Source organism: Arachis ipaensis, chromosome B6 (genome assembly GCF_059453495.1).
Source record: "Arachis ipaensis isolate K30076 ecotype BB chromosome B6, ASM5945349v1, whole genome shotgun sequence".
NCBI lineage: Eukaryota > Viridiplantae > Streptophyta > Magnoliopsida > Fabales > Fabaceae > Arachis > Arachis ipaensis.
This window is the reverse complement of record NC_142441.1, coordinates 3,275,569-3,293,066: the sequence shown is the minus strand read 5'-3', so window position 1 is coordinate 3,293,066 and position 17,498 is coordinate 3,275,569. Positions and strand designations below refer to the sequence as shown.

The 17,498-nt window shown below is 33.4% G+C and overlaps 3 protein-coding genes across 3 annotated transcripts; 2 read left to right on the top strand and 1 right to left on the bottom strand.

Moving 5' to 3' along the window:
• Positions 1-2,173: 2,173 nt before the first annotated feature.
• Positions 2,174-6,313, top strand: LOC107645376 (Major facilitator superfamily protein). Its single transcript, XM_016349386.3, has 18 exons — positions 2,174-2,707; positions 2,816-2,878; positions 2,968-3,057; positions 3,128-3,187; positions 3,277-3,342; positions 3,567-3,632; positions 3,721-3,796; positions 3,903-3,967; positions 4,045-4,137; positions 4,245-4,325; positions 4,436-4,520; positions 4,668-4,711; positions 4,801-4,863; positions 4,943-5,002; positions 5,070-5,123; positions 5,232-5,291; positions 5,773-5,887; positions 6,016-6,313. The coding sequence occupies exons 1-18, from the start codon at positions 2,555-2,557 to the stop codon at positions 6,129-6,131; spliced, it is 1,410 nt and encodes a 469-aa protein (XP_016204872.1). The 5' UTR covers positions 2,174-2,554; the 3' UTR covers positions 6,132-6,313.
• Positions 6,314-6,826: 513 nt separating this feature from the next.
• LOC107645374 (putative indole-3-acetic acid-amido synthetase GH3.6) lies at positions 6,827-9,184 on the top strand. Its single transcript, XM_021103730.2, has 4 exons — positions 6,827-6,946; positions 7,070-7,402; positions 7,583-7,690; positions 7,768-9,184. The coding sequence occupies exons 2-4, from the start codon at positions 7,095-7,097 to the stop codon at positions 9,110-9,112; spliced, it is 1,761 nt and encodes a 586-aa protein (XP_020959389.2). The 5' UTR covers positions 6,827-6,946; positions 7,070-7,094; the 3' UTR covers positions 9,113-9,184.
• Positions 9,185-9,220: 36 nt separating this feature from the next.
• LOC107645373 (uncharacterized) lies at positions 9,221-11,796 on the bottom strand. The gene is made up of 3 exons (XM_021103728.2): positions 11,023-11,796; positions 9,895-10,935; positions 9,221-9,796 (listed from the first exon to the last, which is right to left on the bottom strand). Exons 1-3 carry the CDS (start codon positions 11,716-11,718, stop codon positions 9,461-9,463), a joined length of 2,073 nt encoding a protein of 690 aa, XP_020959387.1. The 5' UTR covers positions 11,719-11,796; the 3' UTR covers positions 9,221-9,460.
• Positions 11,797-17,498: the final 5,702 nt, after the last annotated feature.

Genomic DNA, 17,498 nt, shown 5'->3' with positions numbered 1-17,498 from the left:
AAGGTAAACAACTCGCTGGGTCCGAATTGTGTCCTTACCCTTCGCACGGTCCGATTTCTATGTACTTGACACCACAGGCCGGTAAAGCTCTCCTTCTCTCCATAACGTGGTCCAACACGTACTCACTCTCCATAACAAAATTAATTTGCGCATTTATTAGTTACTATTATTTATAAGAAAAAAATAAATAAATAAATGGACAAACACATATATACTCACGTGGCCACTGGCCACTGGCCACCAAATATTTGTGTCCCGGCCCAAAATAATCATGATCAACGCTCAGGAAAATAATCCCCAAACAAGCTTAACCGACTCAAATATAAGTTGAATAAGAAAATTATAAATATTTTAAATAAATTTATAATGTCTAAAATGAATAATTACATATTTTTAACAAACAAAAATAAAATAAATGTTGGTGCATCTTGCCTGTGACATATGGAACAGACGACGTCTAAGAACTCAAAAACGAATAGATACTAATTGCAGATCATTACTCTTGAATAAAAAGGCTCACCTAATTAAATATTTAATCCTGAAAAATATTTTTAGAAAAACGGAATGAGTTTTGCAACTCAGTGACTAGACAGTACATCTATAATTCACATGAGACCATCTAAACATTATTATGAAAATAATTTTAGTTAGAAAATAATAATTTATATGAATAAGTGAATCAATAAGGTAGTTCTCATACAAAAATCAAATCAAATAGTTCACACTTGGGCGGCTGCACCTCTAAAGGTAGCCCTTTTCTCTAGTGTGTGTACGGAATAACAGATCCAACGTGTGGCCTACACGTTAGGCTAGCAACGCCCCTGCTAGCTGAGGTCTGAGCCAGATGCATCTAGTTAACGTTATAACCGCCGTTAACTACGGTTTTCTAATACAAGCCTCCCAAACCAATTCAAAACATATAGTTTCAAATACAATAAATCTCTAATCTTTCAAATATATAAAGTATCGAATCAAATCAAATCAAATCAGATAATATTTTTAATCATAAAAAATTTCAAAATAGCAAAAAAAAAACTCATATTGTTGACAAAAATAACTTATAAATAAGTCTTCAACAAATTTAAAAATGTGACAAAATAACCATATATTTATATATTTAAAAAAAAAACTTAAAGAAGAGATTTTAATATAGTATTTTATAAACATAATTAGAAAATACTACTTTTTTTATTCTTAAAATTCAGTAAATTCAAAAATTTATTTTTGTTACCAATATAAATTTTTAAATACTATTTAATAATCCTAATTTTAATTAAATGAAACATGAGGGATCCACAATAATAATGATAAAAAGGTTGAAGTTCTTTTCTCAAGTAACCTAAGCTAATAAAGCATCTTGTGTTTATCTCTTAACTTTTTATGGTCTTTCAAGTTTCAAAGAGACAAGCTAGTAAAATTAAATTTAACTCAGCTGCGGTTAGATTGGATCTAAATCCAAATTTTATGAAATTCCCACATGGTGGACACATGATCATTTATTAGTTACTATTATTTATAAGAAAGAAAGAAACAAACAAATAAATAAACGGACAAACACATATATACTCAAGTGGCCACTGGCCACCAAACATTTATTTAGAATAATACAAAGAAATTTGTAAAGGCCTCAGGTTTTATTAGGTTATTTTTTTTTGGCCAAAGATAGAGAATTTTATTAGGTGGTTATCCAAAATGTTATTTATATACTAAAATCAACTACTAAAATTAATTATCAATGTATTTGTGTATAAATATATGTATGATTTAATTTATTTTTAATATATTTATATTTCAACATATATTTTATACTAATAGCTGATTTTAGTAAATACATATAACTTGATTCTATACCATCTTGGTTTTTTAGTTTTAACTTTCTATGGTCTTTCACGTTTCAAGACAAAATGCACATGATCCACAGATAATCTATGATAAAATCGTGAAAATTAAATATCTACCAATAATGCTGTTTCTGTTTATACTCAATTTCCACATTTGTTTTTCTTACTATATATTTTTTTCACATTTATTTTAATCTGGTCTTTTGGATGTTTGCAGCGAAAATAAGTTTATTAAATATAACCCAATAATCTCCAGCCCTTAGATTGGATCGAAATCCATATTATCACGTGGTGGACCGTAGTATATAAAGAAAAAATAAAGGTACATAAATACATACTTCACTAGCCACCAAACATTTAAGAATTAAGATGATGATACAAAGTTAAAGACGCAATTGTAGTCCTACTAAGCAACAAAATATCTTTGTCAAAATTCAAAAACACCAATGACCCTATCTCATGGTTAATAATGTTAATCTATCTTCAAAAGGCACGTATCCAGATCCACTTGTGTGCTAGTTGAAAAAATTTATTACAATGAATTCAAGCTTCATGTGGGACATTGCTTGTCACCTAGTAATTATTTTGTTGCATAAATATTTTCACTCTTATCCCTAAGGTTATATAATCCTACATCATGGTTATTATGTATAGTTCATTATTACATAGTATATAGTGAGGAAAAGAGTGACTAGTTGCATTCAAAGGTGAAGATGGGGATCAAAGAGGACGTGGAGGATGGTGTAAAGAAGAACGGAATCAGAGAGCCATTAATTTCTGACCATGCAAGCAACAAAGGACATCCATGGATGGTTTACTTCACAACATTGGTTGCTGTCTGTGGTTCCTATGAATTTGGAACTTGTGTATGTGGTTACTTCACAAACAAATAAATAATGTTTTATAACATAAGAGAAGCATGGCATGATATATTGTTTGAAGAGTTTGATAGATATGAGTGTTTGAAATTCCAGGCTGGATATTCTTCTCCTACTCAAGATGCTATTAGAACTGATCTTGGTCTATCTTTGGCAGAGGTAATTCATCATGATTATTGTTGGTGCTAGCAAATTAAACTAACCATGGATTTGATCTAATTCTGCTTCAATTTTGGGTATGGCTGCAGTATTCTTTGTTTGGCTCCATCTTGACTTTCGGCGCCATGATTGGCGCCATAACAGCCGGACCGATTGCTGATTTGATTGGTCGAAAAGGGGTAAGCTAAGGGAGATTGTGATTTTTGGCATTCAAGGTGTTCAAGTTGTTTATGTGTGGAATGTTTTCAGGCAATGAGGGTGTCAAGTGCCTTCTGTGTTGCAGGCTGGCTTGTCATTTTCTTTTCTGAGGTTCTTTTTTCTTCTTACAAATCTCTTACACACTTTTCTAACACAACTTTTTTCAACTAATTTGACATTTTTTTTTAACTTCCATGCAGGGTCCAATACCTTTAGACATAGGGAGGCTAGCAACTGGATATGGAATGGGATCTTTTTCATATGTGGTTGGTTTCACTCACATTCATTCTCTTTTACTTGTCACTGTCACTTTTTGGTACATTCTTGGATCAATGTAAATTTGTATTTTAGATACATCGGCCCAAGGATGTACGAAAAGGTGAAGTGACAGATAAAGAGAATTGCAATGTCATTTAAGACAATTGCATGTATGTTCAAATTATTAAACTCTATTTTGATGATATATATTTGATGGATTATATTATGTAAGGTTCCTGTCTTCATAGCAGAGATTGCACCAAAAGAACTCCGAGGTGCTCTCACTGCACTAAACCAGGTACATTTTGAAGAATTTCCATGTAATAATACTTTAGGTCTTTAGCAAAGTTAGTAATAATGTCTAATCTTTTTTGTCCACATTGTAGTTCATGATTTGTGGTGCAGTATCTGTTTCATTTGTAATTGGAAACGTACTCCCATGGAGGACTTTAGCTTTAATTGGTTAGTTTACTTTCCAATTTGAATGTAATTCCAAGAAGACTAGAACTTGAAACTCAAGATACTATGATGGAAGACTCAATAGTTTAGTGTTTGCACTTTTTTGCAGGCCTCATACCCACTGGAGTGTTGCTTTTGGGTCTTTTTATCATTCCAGAATCTCCTAGATGGCTGGTAAGGAATTAATTCACATCTGCATTGTTATTCTAAAGTGGAAACACCAAAGAATACTGACCGAAAATCGACTGCAGGCGAAGAGAGGGCGAGGAAAAGAATTCGAGGCAGCATTGCGGACGCTTCGAGGAAAAGATGCTGATATATCTCAAGAGGCAGATGAAATCCAGGTTCCTATTTTATAAGCACAATTCTTTGACTTTGATTATATGCACAAAATTAAGGATCATGCAACTTTTTGATAGGGTGTATGTAACTATGTATCATTACTACACAGGATTACATAACAAGTTTAGAACAGCTCCCAAAACCAAAGCTGCTGGAATTGTTTCAGACAAGATATTTGCGCTCTGTCACAGTAAACTATACTTATAATTCAAAATCTTTCTTTCCCTGTTGTAATGCTACCAAAAAAAAAAAATCCCAAGTGATTTTTACTAATGTTCTATTTAATTTGTTGATGAACAGATTGGAATAGGACTTATGGTATGCCAGCAATTTGGTGGAATCAATGGAATTTGTTTCTATCTCAGCAGTATTTTTGAGCTAGCAGGTAGTTTCACTCTGAGTCTCTGATACCTTCATATTTTTTTTGCATAATTGAAAGCATGATTGGAATGTTGAATAAGCTTCTTGAAGCAAAGAAGCACTAAGACTTTTGTTTTGTTTTGAATAATGTCTGAATTTCATTATGTCATAGGATTTTCTGCATTTGCTGGAACAGTAATATATGCTTGCCTTCAGGTTCCTACTTTTAACTTATTCACCAATTCTTGGAAAATAATTTTTTTCCCTCAGTAAACTAACTCATCAATTGATTTTGTTTTTTGGAGATTGTGATCACTGGCCTTGGTGCAGCTCTGATAGATAAAGCTGGCAGGAAGCCCCTATTACTGGTTAATTCAAAGCAGAGAACAACTCACCTTCAAACTTTGTTGGTTTCCTTATCAAAACTCTTTTCTTGTTTTCTTTTAGATCTCTGGAACTGGATTAGTAGCTGGTTGTATATTTACAGCAGCTGCATTCTACCTTAAGGTATACCCTGAATTTGAATTTTGATAATATATTTTATGTAAAAGGTGACAATCATTATTTTGTGAAGGTTCATGAAGTGGGATTGGGGGCAGTCCCTGCACTTGCTTTGATTGGCATACTGGTATGAACATTGATGTTTATTTCTTGATGCTACTTTCTTGCATTGGTCTTTGAAATAAATAAATATTAACTCATTTTCTACCTAACTCAATTCTTATGGTGATACTAGGTCTATATAGGATCATTTTCACTTGGAATGGGAGCAGTGCCTTGGGTTGTCATGTCTGAGGTACTTGACAACTTAATTGACTTGTCTTCTGTTATCAGAATCAGCAAAACTTTGTTAAAGACATGAATCTTGCTTATGTTACTCTCTCTTTTTTGTGTTTTGATCTTATATAATGTAACTTTGGATGTGTCTGTGTTCACTTACTGTCTCTATTAGAGACATGGTTATAGTGACATGTTTATATATAAAATACATATATGTAATGTATTGTCAGAAAGTTAGGACATAGATATTACATATGAGATGCATATTTTTCAATTACAATTTTATCCCTTTGAAATTTCACTTTCTACGCTTGATCACTGACAACTTTTTCTTTATTAGAGGTAAAGAATTAAGAAATACATCATGTATGCATAACATAATGTGCACCATAATCGAACTAAACTATGCATACATAACATAATGTCCACCATTAATCGAATTAAATTATGTCTTCATTGTTTTGAGACAGTAAACAAACATAACCTTTTTGTTGCAGATATTTCCTATCAACATAAAAGGGCTGGCAGGGAGTGTAGCTACATTAGTAAACTGGTTTGGTGCTTGGTTATGCTCTTATACCTTCAACTTTCTCATGAGCTGGAGCTCCTATGGTAAATACTAAATACTAATATCTCTCATTTGCAACATAGAAAATGATCATTGGAGGTTGAATTTCAAGAAAACTGTATAAAGGCTATACAATTTTTTTAAGTACTCTTGTTGTGTGTGATATTTTCAGGTACCTTTATTGTTTATGCTGCAATCAATGCAGTGGCCATAGTGTTTATAATTGTAGTGGTGCCAGAAACTAAGGGGAAAAGCCTTGAAGAATTACAAGCTTCCATTAATGCGTAGGAATAGTGAAAAAACATGCAAGTTGATGATTGAATAAACTAGTTACTAGCCATAATCATTGTTTGGTTGCTGAATTGATGAATTCATTATCAAGTGTTAAAATTGTATTCATGCAAAGTCATCAAAGTAGAATTGCAAAATGTTCCGCAAAATATTAAAATAATTAGTTTCTTCATTAACATGTCTCCTTGATTAATGGAACTTTGCCCACAACACAAATTCTGCATCCCGAGAATAAATTATAGAACATAAGAAATCAAAGAATAATATAATATAATTAATACCACGTTGTTCATAGGAAATAAAATCCAATGATGAAAAATTGTGATGAAAAAATTGACCACCATCTCTTCTGTTTTAGTTATTTACAAAAATAAATGATGACAGGTGGGTTATCTTTTCTTTTTTATTTTCTTTGTGAATTGAATAATTTAAAATTTTAAAATATATTTAATATATCAAGAATTATGTCTATATATTTGATAATTTGAAGACTAATTATCTCTTCAATGTGAGTTGGCTAATAAATTACTATATACATGAGACGAAAATTTAAAATTTAATATTCATTTCAATCTATGAATAAGATCATCCCTCAACCAATTTAGAACATAATTGAATTATTGAACAACCCATTTATTGTCGTATTCAAATAACGAACATAGACCCACCGCAACCAAAGGATATTTTATATTGTGCTGCTGACCCACAAAAGATTTTTTTCTATCAAAGTGTGTTTTCTAAGATCCATTTATTTACTTCTTAGATTCCATCCAATACTGTGTGCGCAAATATTCAAATATATTATATACATGGTTAGTATTGTAATGTTTTCTGCACACCTAGAAAGATAATATTGATATAAAAAAATTTGACTTTTTAAACTAATGTCAGATTCATTATCTTGAATAATATTCTCCCTCTCTCTTAATCTGAAGAGGTGTGAGATTTTGTAATGGTGAAATGAATCAGCAACCAAAAATGGCAGAGGAGGAGGAAGTCATAGAGAAGCTTGAAGAGTACACCAAGAACGCAAGGCATCACCAACTTGAGACTCTACGCTCAATCCTTCAACACAATGCAAAAGTGCTCTATCTCCAACGATTTCTCTCTAATCTTCATCATGATCTTGATGCTGATACTTTCAGAAGTTTGGTTCCTTTGTCTTCCTTTGAAGATTATGCTGACTACATCAACCATATGGCAGAACATGGAACACAACATGATTCTCCTCTTCTCTCTGTTGATCCTCTTCTTGGCTTCTTTTACAGGTAGGTGCCACTTTTTCTTCAACAATCACATTAATTGTCTTTGTTTTTGGCTTAGAAACACATGTAAATGTATGCAAGTGAATTTGGAATACACTATGATCCTAAGTCCTAACTTCTGAGCTTTAATTTGTATGTGATATGATACTTTTTTGCATGTTGCTTAATTTTATTTGATAACAGCTCTGGAACTGCCACCATGAAACCAAAATTGATTCCTTATTTTGATTCAAGTCTTTGCAATGATGCCACCTTTCTAGCTATCCAATGGACCTTTCTTATTCGTAAGAGGTAAAATTAGAATTGTAATTTTGCTTTTAAGGATGAAACTATAGCCATTCAAAAACTTGAAGGATCTTTCAATGCAGGTTCTTTCCTACAAGGCCTTCAATCAACAAGATCCTTTGGTTCCACCATGTTGGCAACATCACTACCGCGAAATGCGGCTTGAACGTTATGCCTGTTTCGCAGTACATTTTGCAATGTGGCAAGGTCACTCCTCAAGAGATTCCTATGGTTTATGCTAGTCCTTCAGAAGTCTTTGTTGGATCTCATGCTGACCAACAAACCTATTGCCACCTTCTATGTGGCCTGAGGAATCTTGACCTTATAGATGGAATTGCAGCACCTTATTCCTTAGGATTGGTCAAAGCATTTACCCTTCTTGAGTCCAAGTGGGAACAACTATGTCATGATCTTGAACGTGGTTTCCCAAGTCATGAAATCTCAGATATTGCAATGAGGGAAGCTGTAACAGAAACACTTGGAGGGCCTCAACCTGAATTGTCAAACAGAATAAGGCAAATTTGTGAAGATAATGGCAATGATTGGAGTGGAATTGCACATACATTGTGGCGAAACGTTCGATATATAAAGTGTGTTAGCACTGGAATCATGAAGCAATATTATCCAAAGGTAAAGTATTATGCAGGAGAAGTACCTGTTGTAGGAGGGGATTACTTTGCTTCTGAGTGTAGTGTTGGTTTGAACTTAGACATAATGCAACCCCCTGAGACTACAAGATATGTGTTGTTTCCAAATACTGCTTACTTTGAGTTTCTTCCATTTAACATGAATGATGAAACCAATAACAATGTTGCTGACGAAATGTTTGATCTTAGCAGTGTAGAGGTTGGGAAGATGTATGAAATAGTTGTTACTACTTATGGCGGATTCTATCGCTATCGTTTAGGTGATGTAGTGCGAATTCTTGGCTTCTATAATTCTTCTCCAGAAGTGGAGTTTGTGATGAGAGCACCTAAAGCTGCTTCTGAGATTCTAACTGAGAGAGACTTGATTTCAGCAATTGATAACTTTCAACTTTCACTAAGAGGTGCCATGATGAGAATACAGATAGTTGAGTTTGCAAGTTTCTTAGACCAAGAATCAAGGCCGAAGCAGTTGAAGGTGTTCGTAGAAGTTCAAGAGGAATCTGATTTCATGGAGGATAAACAAGAGGAATCAATTAGGACATTGAGAAGTTGTATTACCTCACTTGAAGGTAGCTTGGGAGCTTTGTACAAAGTGGAGAAGGTTAAAGGTCAACTTGGGAACTTAATGGTATTCATCCTAAGGCCTGGAGCATTTGATAAGTTATATGAAGTAGCCATTAGAAATGGAACACCAGCTAGTCAATATAAACCACCCAAGATTCTAAGGAATCATGAAATTGTTAGCGTCTTAGAAAAGTATAGTTTGTGTCATATTAGATGATTCTAAATGAAACGATATTATTTGCTTGTTTAAAATTATTAGACCTTGATGGAGATTGTTGACACTGAATAAGTTCAATTTACCAACATGCAACAATAACTAGCAATAGCTACAAGATCATATCAGAGGCATACAAATTACTACAAATTGTCGACGAATAAGAAGGAATATATTCATACATCAACAAACAAAATCACGAGGATAATATCTCACAAAAAGAGTTCTAGCATCAACAATTAAAGTTCCAATATCCAATTTAAAAAAGTAAATAAGTTCATTCCTAAAGCTTGTTTAGTTCTTCTCTGCGGTAATGTTACTGTTGTGTATACATGTACTACTGAAAAAATCTCAATTTGTAGTAGGTGCAGTTACCCCCCAGGTAATATATATGTATCCGTCGCTGGTCTCCTGCAAGCTCATGTTCTCCAATGCCGCCTCTAAGGTTGCATTGGCCACAAGATTTCCATCCTTAATCTTGACAGGGCTAACCTCAGAGAGAAGGTCCAAGCATGGTGCTTCACATACCCCTTGAAGCAGGGTGTGAGCCTTACAATACCCTAAAAGAAATTGTCCGGTGACGTCACTCGGGCAGGTTTTCATCTTCGCCCCAAAATATTGAGGTGCCGTGGATTGAACAAGAATCTTAGCTAAAGGCCCAGATATCAACGGATCAAAAGCTGCAGCCTGCATCATCTCAATCAAACAATTTAACAAATCAAGATTGACATCAATCAATTGTACTAAGAAAATATGAACTGAAAAAGGTAGATAATTATACATACAGGATATCCAGGTGATGATGATACATCACATTGGGGACGAGGAAACTTGAATTTCAAGCTGACAATCTCATTGTTTCCCGTACGGGTGTATTTTTCTGACAAGTCAGCCGTGCCACATGCCTTCTTAGACTCTAACCGCAGTACAGAGAACCAATTTAAAGCATCATTTAAGGCGTCCACAGCAAGGCAATGGCCTTGGATGGTGGTATGATCGCAGGAGAGAGCAATGTGGGTGCAGACGGCAGCCAGGTTGAAGAGAACAGAGGCCTTCTCCAAATGGATGTTATGCTGAGAAGAGTTCCGTTGTGGGTTGATGGCACTGTACCAAACAAAGATAGGTGGGTTGGGTGAGGCATTCATAGGGAAGAAAGGCTCAATCATGCAAAGGCATTTGAAATAATGGATGAGGCAGTCGCGGCGAAGGGGTAGCGAAAGGTCTTCACGCAGCATCTGATTGCGCAATTTGTGTAGCATTTGGAGGAGGCCTTCTACTCTCTTTGCCACGCTCTCAGAGTATTTGAGGACAAAGTAACTGCGCAGGGACTCATAGAGATTCAAGGGCTCAGTCTTCTTCAAAGGAAGGAATGCAAGAATATCTGACAACGACGAAGAAGACAACGAAGATGAGAGGATTGCCGAATCCGTTGGATAAGGAGGAGGCATGTCCCATGGGTAAGCCACCAGCTTTCCATCCTTCATAAGCTTGAAAGGATTGTACTCCGAGAGGATGAGGTCAACGTATTTTTGTTGTAGGTAGAATTTCGCGCGACCTAATATCCAGCGCCTGCAAATCCCTTTAACTAATATCTCAGTGACACATTCTGCATCATGATCAAGAGCACAAGATTGGACCCTTGAGAACACAGCAGGTCGCTCGGATTCGGGTAGGATGGATGATTGCCTCTGACGAGCCTCCTCCTGAAAGAATGTCACCTTCTGGTAAAGATGAGTTACCCAGGTTTGGTCAAAAGAGTCGACATGTTTCCGTGCAGCCGAATCATTAGGTATCAGTTCATATGCTCTGTCATAAAGCTTATAAACCTACATCATCATCATCATCATCATCATCATCACTAGAATGAAAAAATAATTGTAAAATCAATCAAGAATTCAAGAGTGAAGACTGACCGACATAAACGATAGGGCACATCGGTGTTGTTGGAGAGCGTAACTGGCATCGTTGTTGTTGAGTTGTTGCTGTAATTCGAGCTCGGAAGCCTGAGCGGAGAAGACGTGGTGTAGAAACTCCGCGAAGAGGGGAGTCAAATCGAGGGTGGCGGAGACCACGTTCTTGGGAGCGAAAGCCTTCCAGAGTTGGAAGAAGAAATTGGCGGCAACTTTGAAGGCTTCCATTGCAAGGTGACGGCCAAGGGCGGTGGTATGGTCGCAAGAGGCAGCAATCTGGCTGCAGATGGCTCCAAGGTTGAAGACAACAGCGGCCCTCTCCAATTGGATGCCGTTGCGCTGTGAGGAGACCCCGTCCTCATGCTTAGGGTTGAAGGCGTCGTACCAGACAAAGATGATGGGGTCGGCGTCGGAGGAGAGAGAGGTGAAGAGTGACTCAACCATGCAAAGACATTTGAAGTAGTGGATGAGGCAGTCACGTTGCATGGGAAGGGAGAGGTCCCCTCTGCGCTCCACCATGTCCCTGCGGCATTTGTTTAGAGTTTGCAGAACGCTTTCAACTTTTTGTGCATCGCTCTCCGAGTATTTTGAGGCTACCAACTTTCGTAACGGCAAGTACAGCTCCACCGGATCAGTCTTCTTCAGTGGGATTGACAGCACCGTTTCCGGGTTCAACAACTGCCGATACTCGTTGCTCATGTCGGCGGCGAATGAGGATATAGAATATGATACGGTTAGGAATCAGAGAGAATTCGAATTGCAAATTGCATTTGCAATGGTGAAAACTCAGGTCAACTCAACAAGTTGATACCTAATAATAATTGTACGATGATTTCACTTATTTGACTAAATTTTCATCCAACGATTTTCAGCTATTCACTTTATGTGAAGTCGACTTCACTTGAATTTCTATCATTTGCGGTGAAAACTCAGTGAACTCAACTTCACATGAAATTGATATCTAATAATCGTTAGATGATTTGACTGATTTGACTAAATTTTCATCCAACGATTCTCAGCTATCCACTTTATGTGAAGTCGACTTCACTTGAATTTTCACCATTTGCGGTGAAAACTCAGGTGAACTCAACTTCACGTGAAATTGATACCTAATAATCGTTAGATGATTTAACTGATTTGACTAAATTTCCCCCACCTCATCTCATCCTCCTTTTTAGGTATTCAGAGATTTTTTATTTTAATAATTTTTAATTTATAAAATTTAAAAAAATTCAATTCAAATAGTAATAAATTATATTTATTTTATCCTTTAAATAGACTCAAATCGTATAGCAAAACTTTTTTCTATTAAATGTAAAACTAAATAAAATTATAACACTTTAAAATATTATTGATCAAAATACATAAGATAAATAAATAATTTTAAATTAAAACAAAATAATTCATTTATTATCATCAAATCAAATAATTAATATAATTGATGAGTTATAGTTAATATGATCAAACAAAATATTTAATATTTATCTCAATCAAATCAAATCAAATTGTTAAAAAATAATTAGAATCAATTTAGACTAATTAGTATTTTTTATATTTATATAAATATTTATATACTAATTATAGGATTGTATGTTTTTATTATTTTAGTTTTTCTAACACATATATATAATTATATACCCCTATATATTGTACTTTTGGCAACACATTTAATAATACATTTTTCAGATTATTCTCTTGTTTCTAACACAAATAAATAATTAATTACTACACTCTTAAAAACTATTAATCAAAATACATATGACAAAAGAAATTAATACAAAATTAAAACAAAATCAACTCATTTATTCTAGATAATAAATTATATTTATTTTATCTTTTAGGTCGATCCAAATCATACTATTATAATGGAAAAGAAAAATTTAACTTTGGCTCATAGAAAAGTGCCTTTGTGTTGGTGTCCCTTTCATAGAATAAGCTTATCTATTATATATTTATATCTATTCTATTATATATGATGATTTGAGATAGAGTTTGTTTGCATTTTGTTGAGACATTAATGATCCGTGACAACATTGGATATACTCATTTTTTTTTTTGTCGGTGGATTGGACAACTCCTAATTTTAGGTACACAATACACATCCACACACTCCTCACATACTTACCAATTTTTTTCTTCTCGATTGCAGTTGATATGACTCGAACCCGAGACTTTTGAGATGAAGAGGGGGCGGAATGCCGTGTGAGCTATGGCTCATTGGCATACAACAAATTGTGTTTGAGTAGCAGGACTTTTGTGACTCTTAACAAGTATGGGTTTGATTTGGTTACATACAACAAATTGTTATTGGTCATGACTCATGACTTTACCTTATTACTGCACTATATAGCCCATTTAGCCATGATCACTTCATCATGCTTCAATTCAGCTTTTTTTTCTAGTGACTACTACTCAGAATATTTCTGTCTTATTTACTGTGTCTATTTCTGTGTAGATTCTACAACGTGAGAGAAGATTACAAGACCAATTTGAGGTTAGATGCACGCTAGAAAAGGCACTTGGGTACAGGCCTTCATCTCTTGTTAATCCAAATGATAATACCATGTCCATTGTCCAAGGTAGATTTCTCTTTGTTTCTCTTAATCATATTATCTATAGCTATGAATGATTCATGGAATTATGTTACATATAATGTTATCAAAAGAGCTTTCCTTCTTCTCAAGGTAAATAGTGTAGTAGGCTAGTAGCTTCTTTTTACAGTCATTGAAGGATGAAACTCATAACATAACGTTCTTTACTTGATTGGCCTTTGCAGGCTGCATATAATGTTGGTGGCTACACTGTTACTGCAGACACTATAATCTGGTGATCATGAACTTCCTCCGTTAAATTGGGTTTGTGTAGGTTTTTGCTTTCAATTGAACCCCCAAGGATTAAAATGAAACTAGAATACATGATTGTTATTATTATTAGCTTATTGCCACTCTTAAACTTTATACTCTGCACAGTGAAAATCATTTTTTCAACACCAGTCTATTACGTCAACAGCAAGTTAGTTTGTTAACCTCTCTCTTGTCTCTATGTACATAGTATGGTATCTTCTGCTACTCCTACCATGATTTATAATGTCTTTTCTACAACATTTTAAGCCTATTCATTTTTCTTTAATCATTTCACACTTAATAGAAACATTTCATTGTCTGAATCATATTCATCTTTTTTACTTCAACAAAATTTATTTTCTAAACAAATATATTTAATAGTTTGAACAACCTAATCTGATTTTTATTTTTTATTTGCCGATCGTTGATGAAGACAATTCCAATTCTCCAACCATAAATACATATTTTGCATGTCTTAGGCCAACCATTCCATTCAATTCATTTCAGGTATATGGATTATGAATATGTGGTGGCGACCAAACAAAACTAAAGCTGGGAACATTCCTTCATGGTTGCTTCAATTCGTTACAACCATGACACCCAACACTATTATTATCTTCTACGTCCCACTTGCTCGTTACAGACCGATACTCTAGTTATAAAAAAAGACATTTTTTTTTGTCAGAAAAAAAAAAGGATTTGTTAAATCTTAAATGACACCAAACTTCGTCCATAAAGAAAACTTGAGACCCATGAGAAAAGCTGATAATTTCTTTTGGAGTTTGGACTGAGCAAATTTATTTTTACTTTATTGGCCTATTTTAAGATATTTCGCTTCTTAAGTAGTTTCCAAATACTGCTTACTTTGAGTTTCTTCCATTTAACATGAATGATGAAACCAATAACAATGTTGCTGACGAAATGTTTGATCATAGCAGTGTAGAGGTTGGGAAGATGTATGAAATAGTTGTTACTACTTTGGGAAAGTCTCTGGTATGGATGAGGAAAAAGATCCATACGTATAGACAAAAGGTGTCCATATCCATTATTCAACATGTGTCCTGTTAGATGTCTTGAGAGTTGAGTATGTGCAGCCACCATGCTGAAATTGTTAGGGTTGAGAAGTACTTTTCAGAATCGATCTTGTCATGGTAAGATGGATTAATGTGGCTTAAGTAGTTGTTAACGAAACAATTTAATTAAACATTATTGTGGAGGGGTTTGTTGGACCAATTAATTTTGGGTGCTGGCTTGGGTCGTGCATGAGTTTAAATAAAGTGTACTTTTTTTTTGCCAACCCAAAATCTAAAACCAATGAAATGGGGTTCACTAATAAAAAAATTTTTTCTGAAAAAAAAAAGAAAGAAATCTTTTACTTTCATTAATAGGGAAGAAAAGGATTCTAAGAACCCTAGACCTTCATTTATGTGATTATGTGACTAAGTTAACACTGTAACTCATCCTTAAAATTTGTTATTTGTTTATTTTAAACTCTTTTAAAGTAATATTATTAAAATGGTTAATTTTGTACAATAATTAAAAATATTATTAAACAGTTAATATTATTAATTAACTGAAATAATTAGGAATTAATATATTTATTAATTTTTTTACAATAATATTATTAAATTAATTAACTTGTTACAATAATTAATATAATAAAATTATAACAGTTAATATTATTAACAATTAATAATATATAATTATTTTATAACCGTTAATATTATTATTAGCGCTAACATTGTACTATTATTATCGGGGAGTAAAAATTCATCTGCAATCAACTTCATATGAAGTTGTTTTTTATAGATGACACATATTACCATTTGGTTTTAAAAAAATCAGTTTATTTTATACAAATAATTTAATTAAAAAAATTAATTGATATAGTTATGATGTTAGATTTTTTACAATATTTTATTTTAAAAATAAATTGACTAATTTAATTGGCTATGCAAGTTGGACCTTATGGTTGAGTAAAGGATTGTTTTGTGTTAGCCTTTATTTAAATGAGATAGTAGCCCAAGTGAAACTTATTATGTGAATCCAGTACCAAAGAACAATTTAAGATGCGTAAGAGTCATGGTGATGAAAACCGTTGAATTGGGCGGTAGGGCTGGACCGATAACTGACAGGTTTGGATAAAACAACGCCGGTTTTTAATTAAAAAAAAAAAAAAACAGAAATAGATCCAAGTCATTTCCAACCCCCTTCCCCTAATCATCTATTCATTCATGTACTGGAGAACGCAGAATCAAAGAATCTGTAGCCGCCTAGTCCTCCGCCTATCCCTCCATCGTCGCCGCCTAACCCAGGTCGTCAGCGCCGCCGCCCTCGCAGGTCCTCAGCACCGCTACTTCTTCCTCCATCGTCGCTGCATAACCCAGCTTCTCCAATGTCACCGTCTAAACTAATAACTCGGCAGATCCTCTTCGGCTCTTCATCTACGCTAGCTTCTCAGTACGGACCCAGGTTAGTGGCTTCTCGTCTTCATCTTCACGGAGAGTTTGGTCTTCTTCTTCTACTTTTAATATAGTCATTTATTATTTAAACTATTTTTTTACAAATAATTTAATTAAGCTATTTACCCAAACTAAGTCTAAATGTGATTATGATAATTCATTAAGCATTATAATTTTTTTTACAGAATTATATTTAATAATTTACCTCTATCTTTTAATTATAGTAAAAATATAAGACAGCACAAAAAAAAAATATAACCTAAAGCAACATAAATTTTTTACTATTTTTTTTATTTTGTAGACACGTATCTATTTTTTTGAGTTATACATTTTAATTTATATAAATTAATGACAATTAAATATACAAAAAATACTAATTGATAAAGAAAAAAATTAAAGATAAACATTTCCTGAACAAATTGAAATAAAATAAACACTTCTAATTATGATCATTAATTACATTCATAAATATTTACTTCAAGATTTATACTTTGAAAATTCAGTATATTCATATTTTGTAATTTTATTTTTCAATTACAGACTATCACAAATATTAGTTACTTTTTTTTTTTGGATCATTGCTATCACTTCTATTCGGACATATAAAAGAACACCTCCAAAATAACAACTAAATTAAACACAAAAAATACTGCAGTACTTTGAGAATTTCATTACTATTTTAAAAACCAGACATTAACGATCCACATTGTCGTCCACAAAAACAACAAAGCTCATCCTTTGGCCCACTTACCATAAAACTATTTTTTTTTGAACTTGTTTGTTGTATTAACATCCTGTATTTAATACAAAATTTGTTAAATTTAAGAGTCTAATAAAATTTTATAGGATTAACAATAAAGTTCTTCACATATTATTAATTAACATATATTTAATATTAGCTTCGAATTATAAATAGAAGATCAATTAAATTGTGACTCCTGTTTTTAATAATTTATGCCATAAATTCTTCAATTTTATTTTTTCAACTCAATTAAATGCCAAATCAATCGCCATGATTCAGACCCATTAGTTTCATACTTTCTTTTTATGTGTCCAGCCGTCCAATTGTTCTCTTGATAAATCATTTTTCTTTAATAAAAAATACTTTCATATATTTAATTAATTATAGAAGTGTTTGAATATAATTTGTAAAATAATAATTTTATTAAAAAGT

What these genes read in the sequence shown, in the direction of transcription:
- LOC107645376 (XM_016349386.3), top strand. Translation starts at nt 2,555, where the DNA reads ATGGGGATCAAAGAGGACGTGGAGGATGGTGTAAAGAAGAACGGAATC. An exon ending in TTGGTCTATCTTTGGCAGAG is followed by an intron (nt 2,879 to 2,967) that starts GTAATTCATCAT and finishes GTATGGCTGCAG; the next exon opens with TATTCTTTGTTTGGCTCCAT. An exon ending in TAATATATGCTTGCCTTCAG is followed by an intron (nt 4,712 to 4,800) that starts GTTCCTACTTTT and finishes TGTTTTTTGGAG; the next exon opens with ATTGTGATCACTGGCCTTGG.
- LOC107645374 (XM_021103730.2), top strand. Translation starts at nt 7,095, where the DNA reads ATGAATCAGCAACCAAAAATGGCAGAGGAGGAGGAAGTCATAGAGAAG. An exon ending in CTTCTTGGCTTCTTTTACAG is followed by an intron (nt 7,403 to 7,582) that starts GTAGGTGCCACT and finishes ATTTGATAACAG; the next exon opens with CTCTGGAACTGCCACCATGA. An exon ending in ACCTTTCTTATTCGTAAGAG is followed by an intron (nt 7,691 to 7,767) that starts GTAAAATTAGAA and finishes CTTTCAATGCAG; the next exon opens with GTTCTTTCCTACAAGGCCTT.
- LOC107645373 (XM_021103728.2), bottom strand. Translation starts at nt 11,718, where the DNA reads ATGAGCAACGAGTATCGGCAGTTGTTGAACCCGGAAACGGTGCTGTCA. An exon ending in GTGCCCTATCGTTTATGTCG is followed by an intron (nt 10,936 to 11,022) that starts GTCAGTCTTCAC and finishes ATGATGATGTAG; the next exon opens with GTTTATAAGCTTTATGACAG. An exon ending in CATCATCACCTGGATATCCT is followed by an intron (nt 9,797 to 9,894) that starts GTATGTATAATT and finishes GAGATGATGCAG; the next exon opens with GCTGCAGCTTTTGATCCGTT.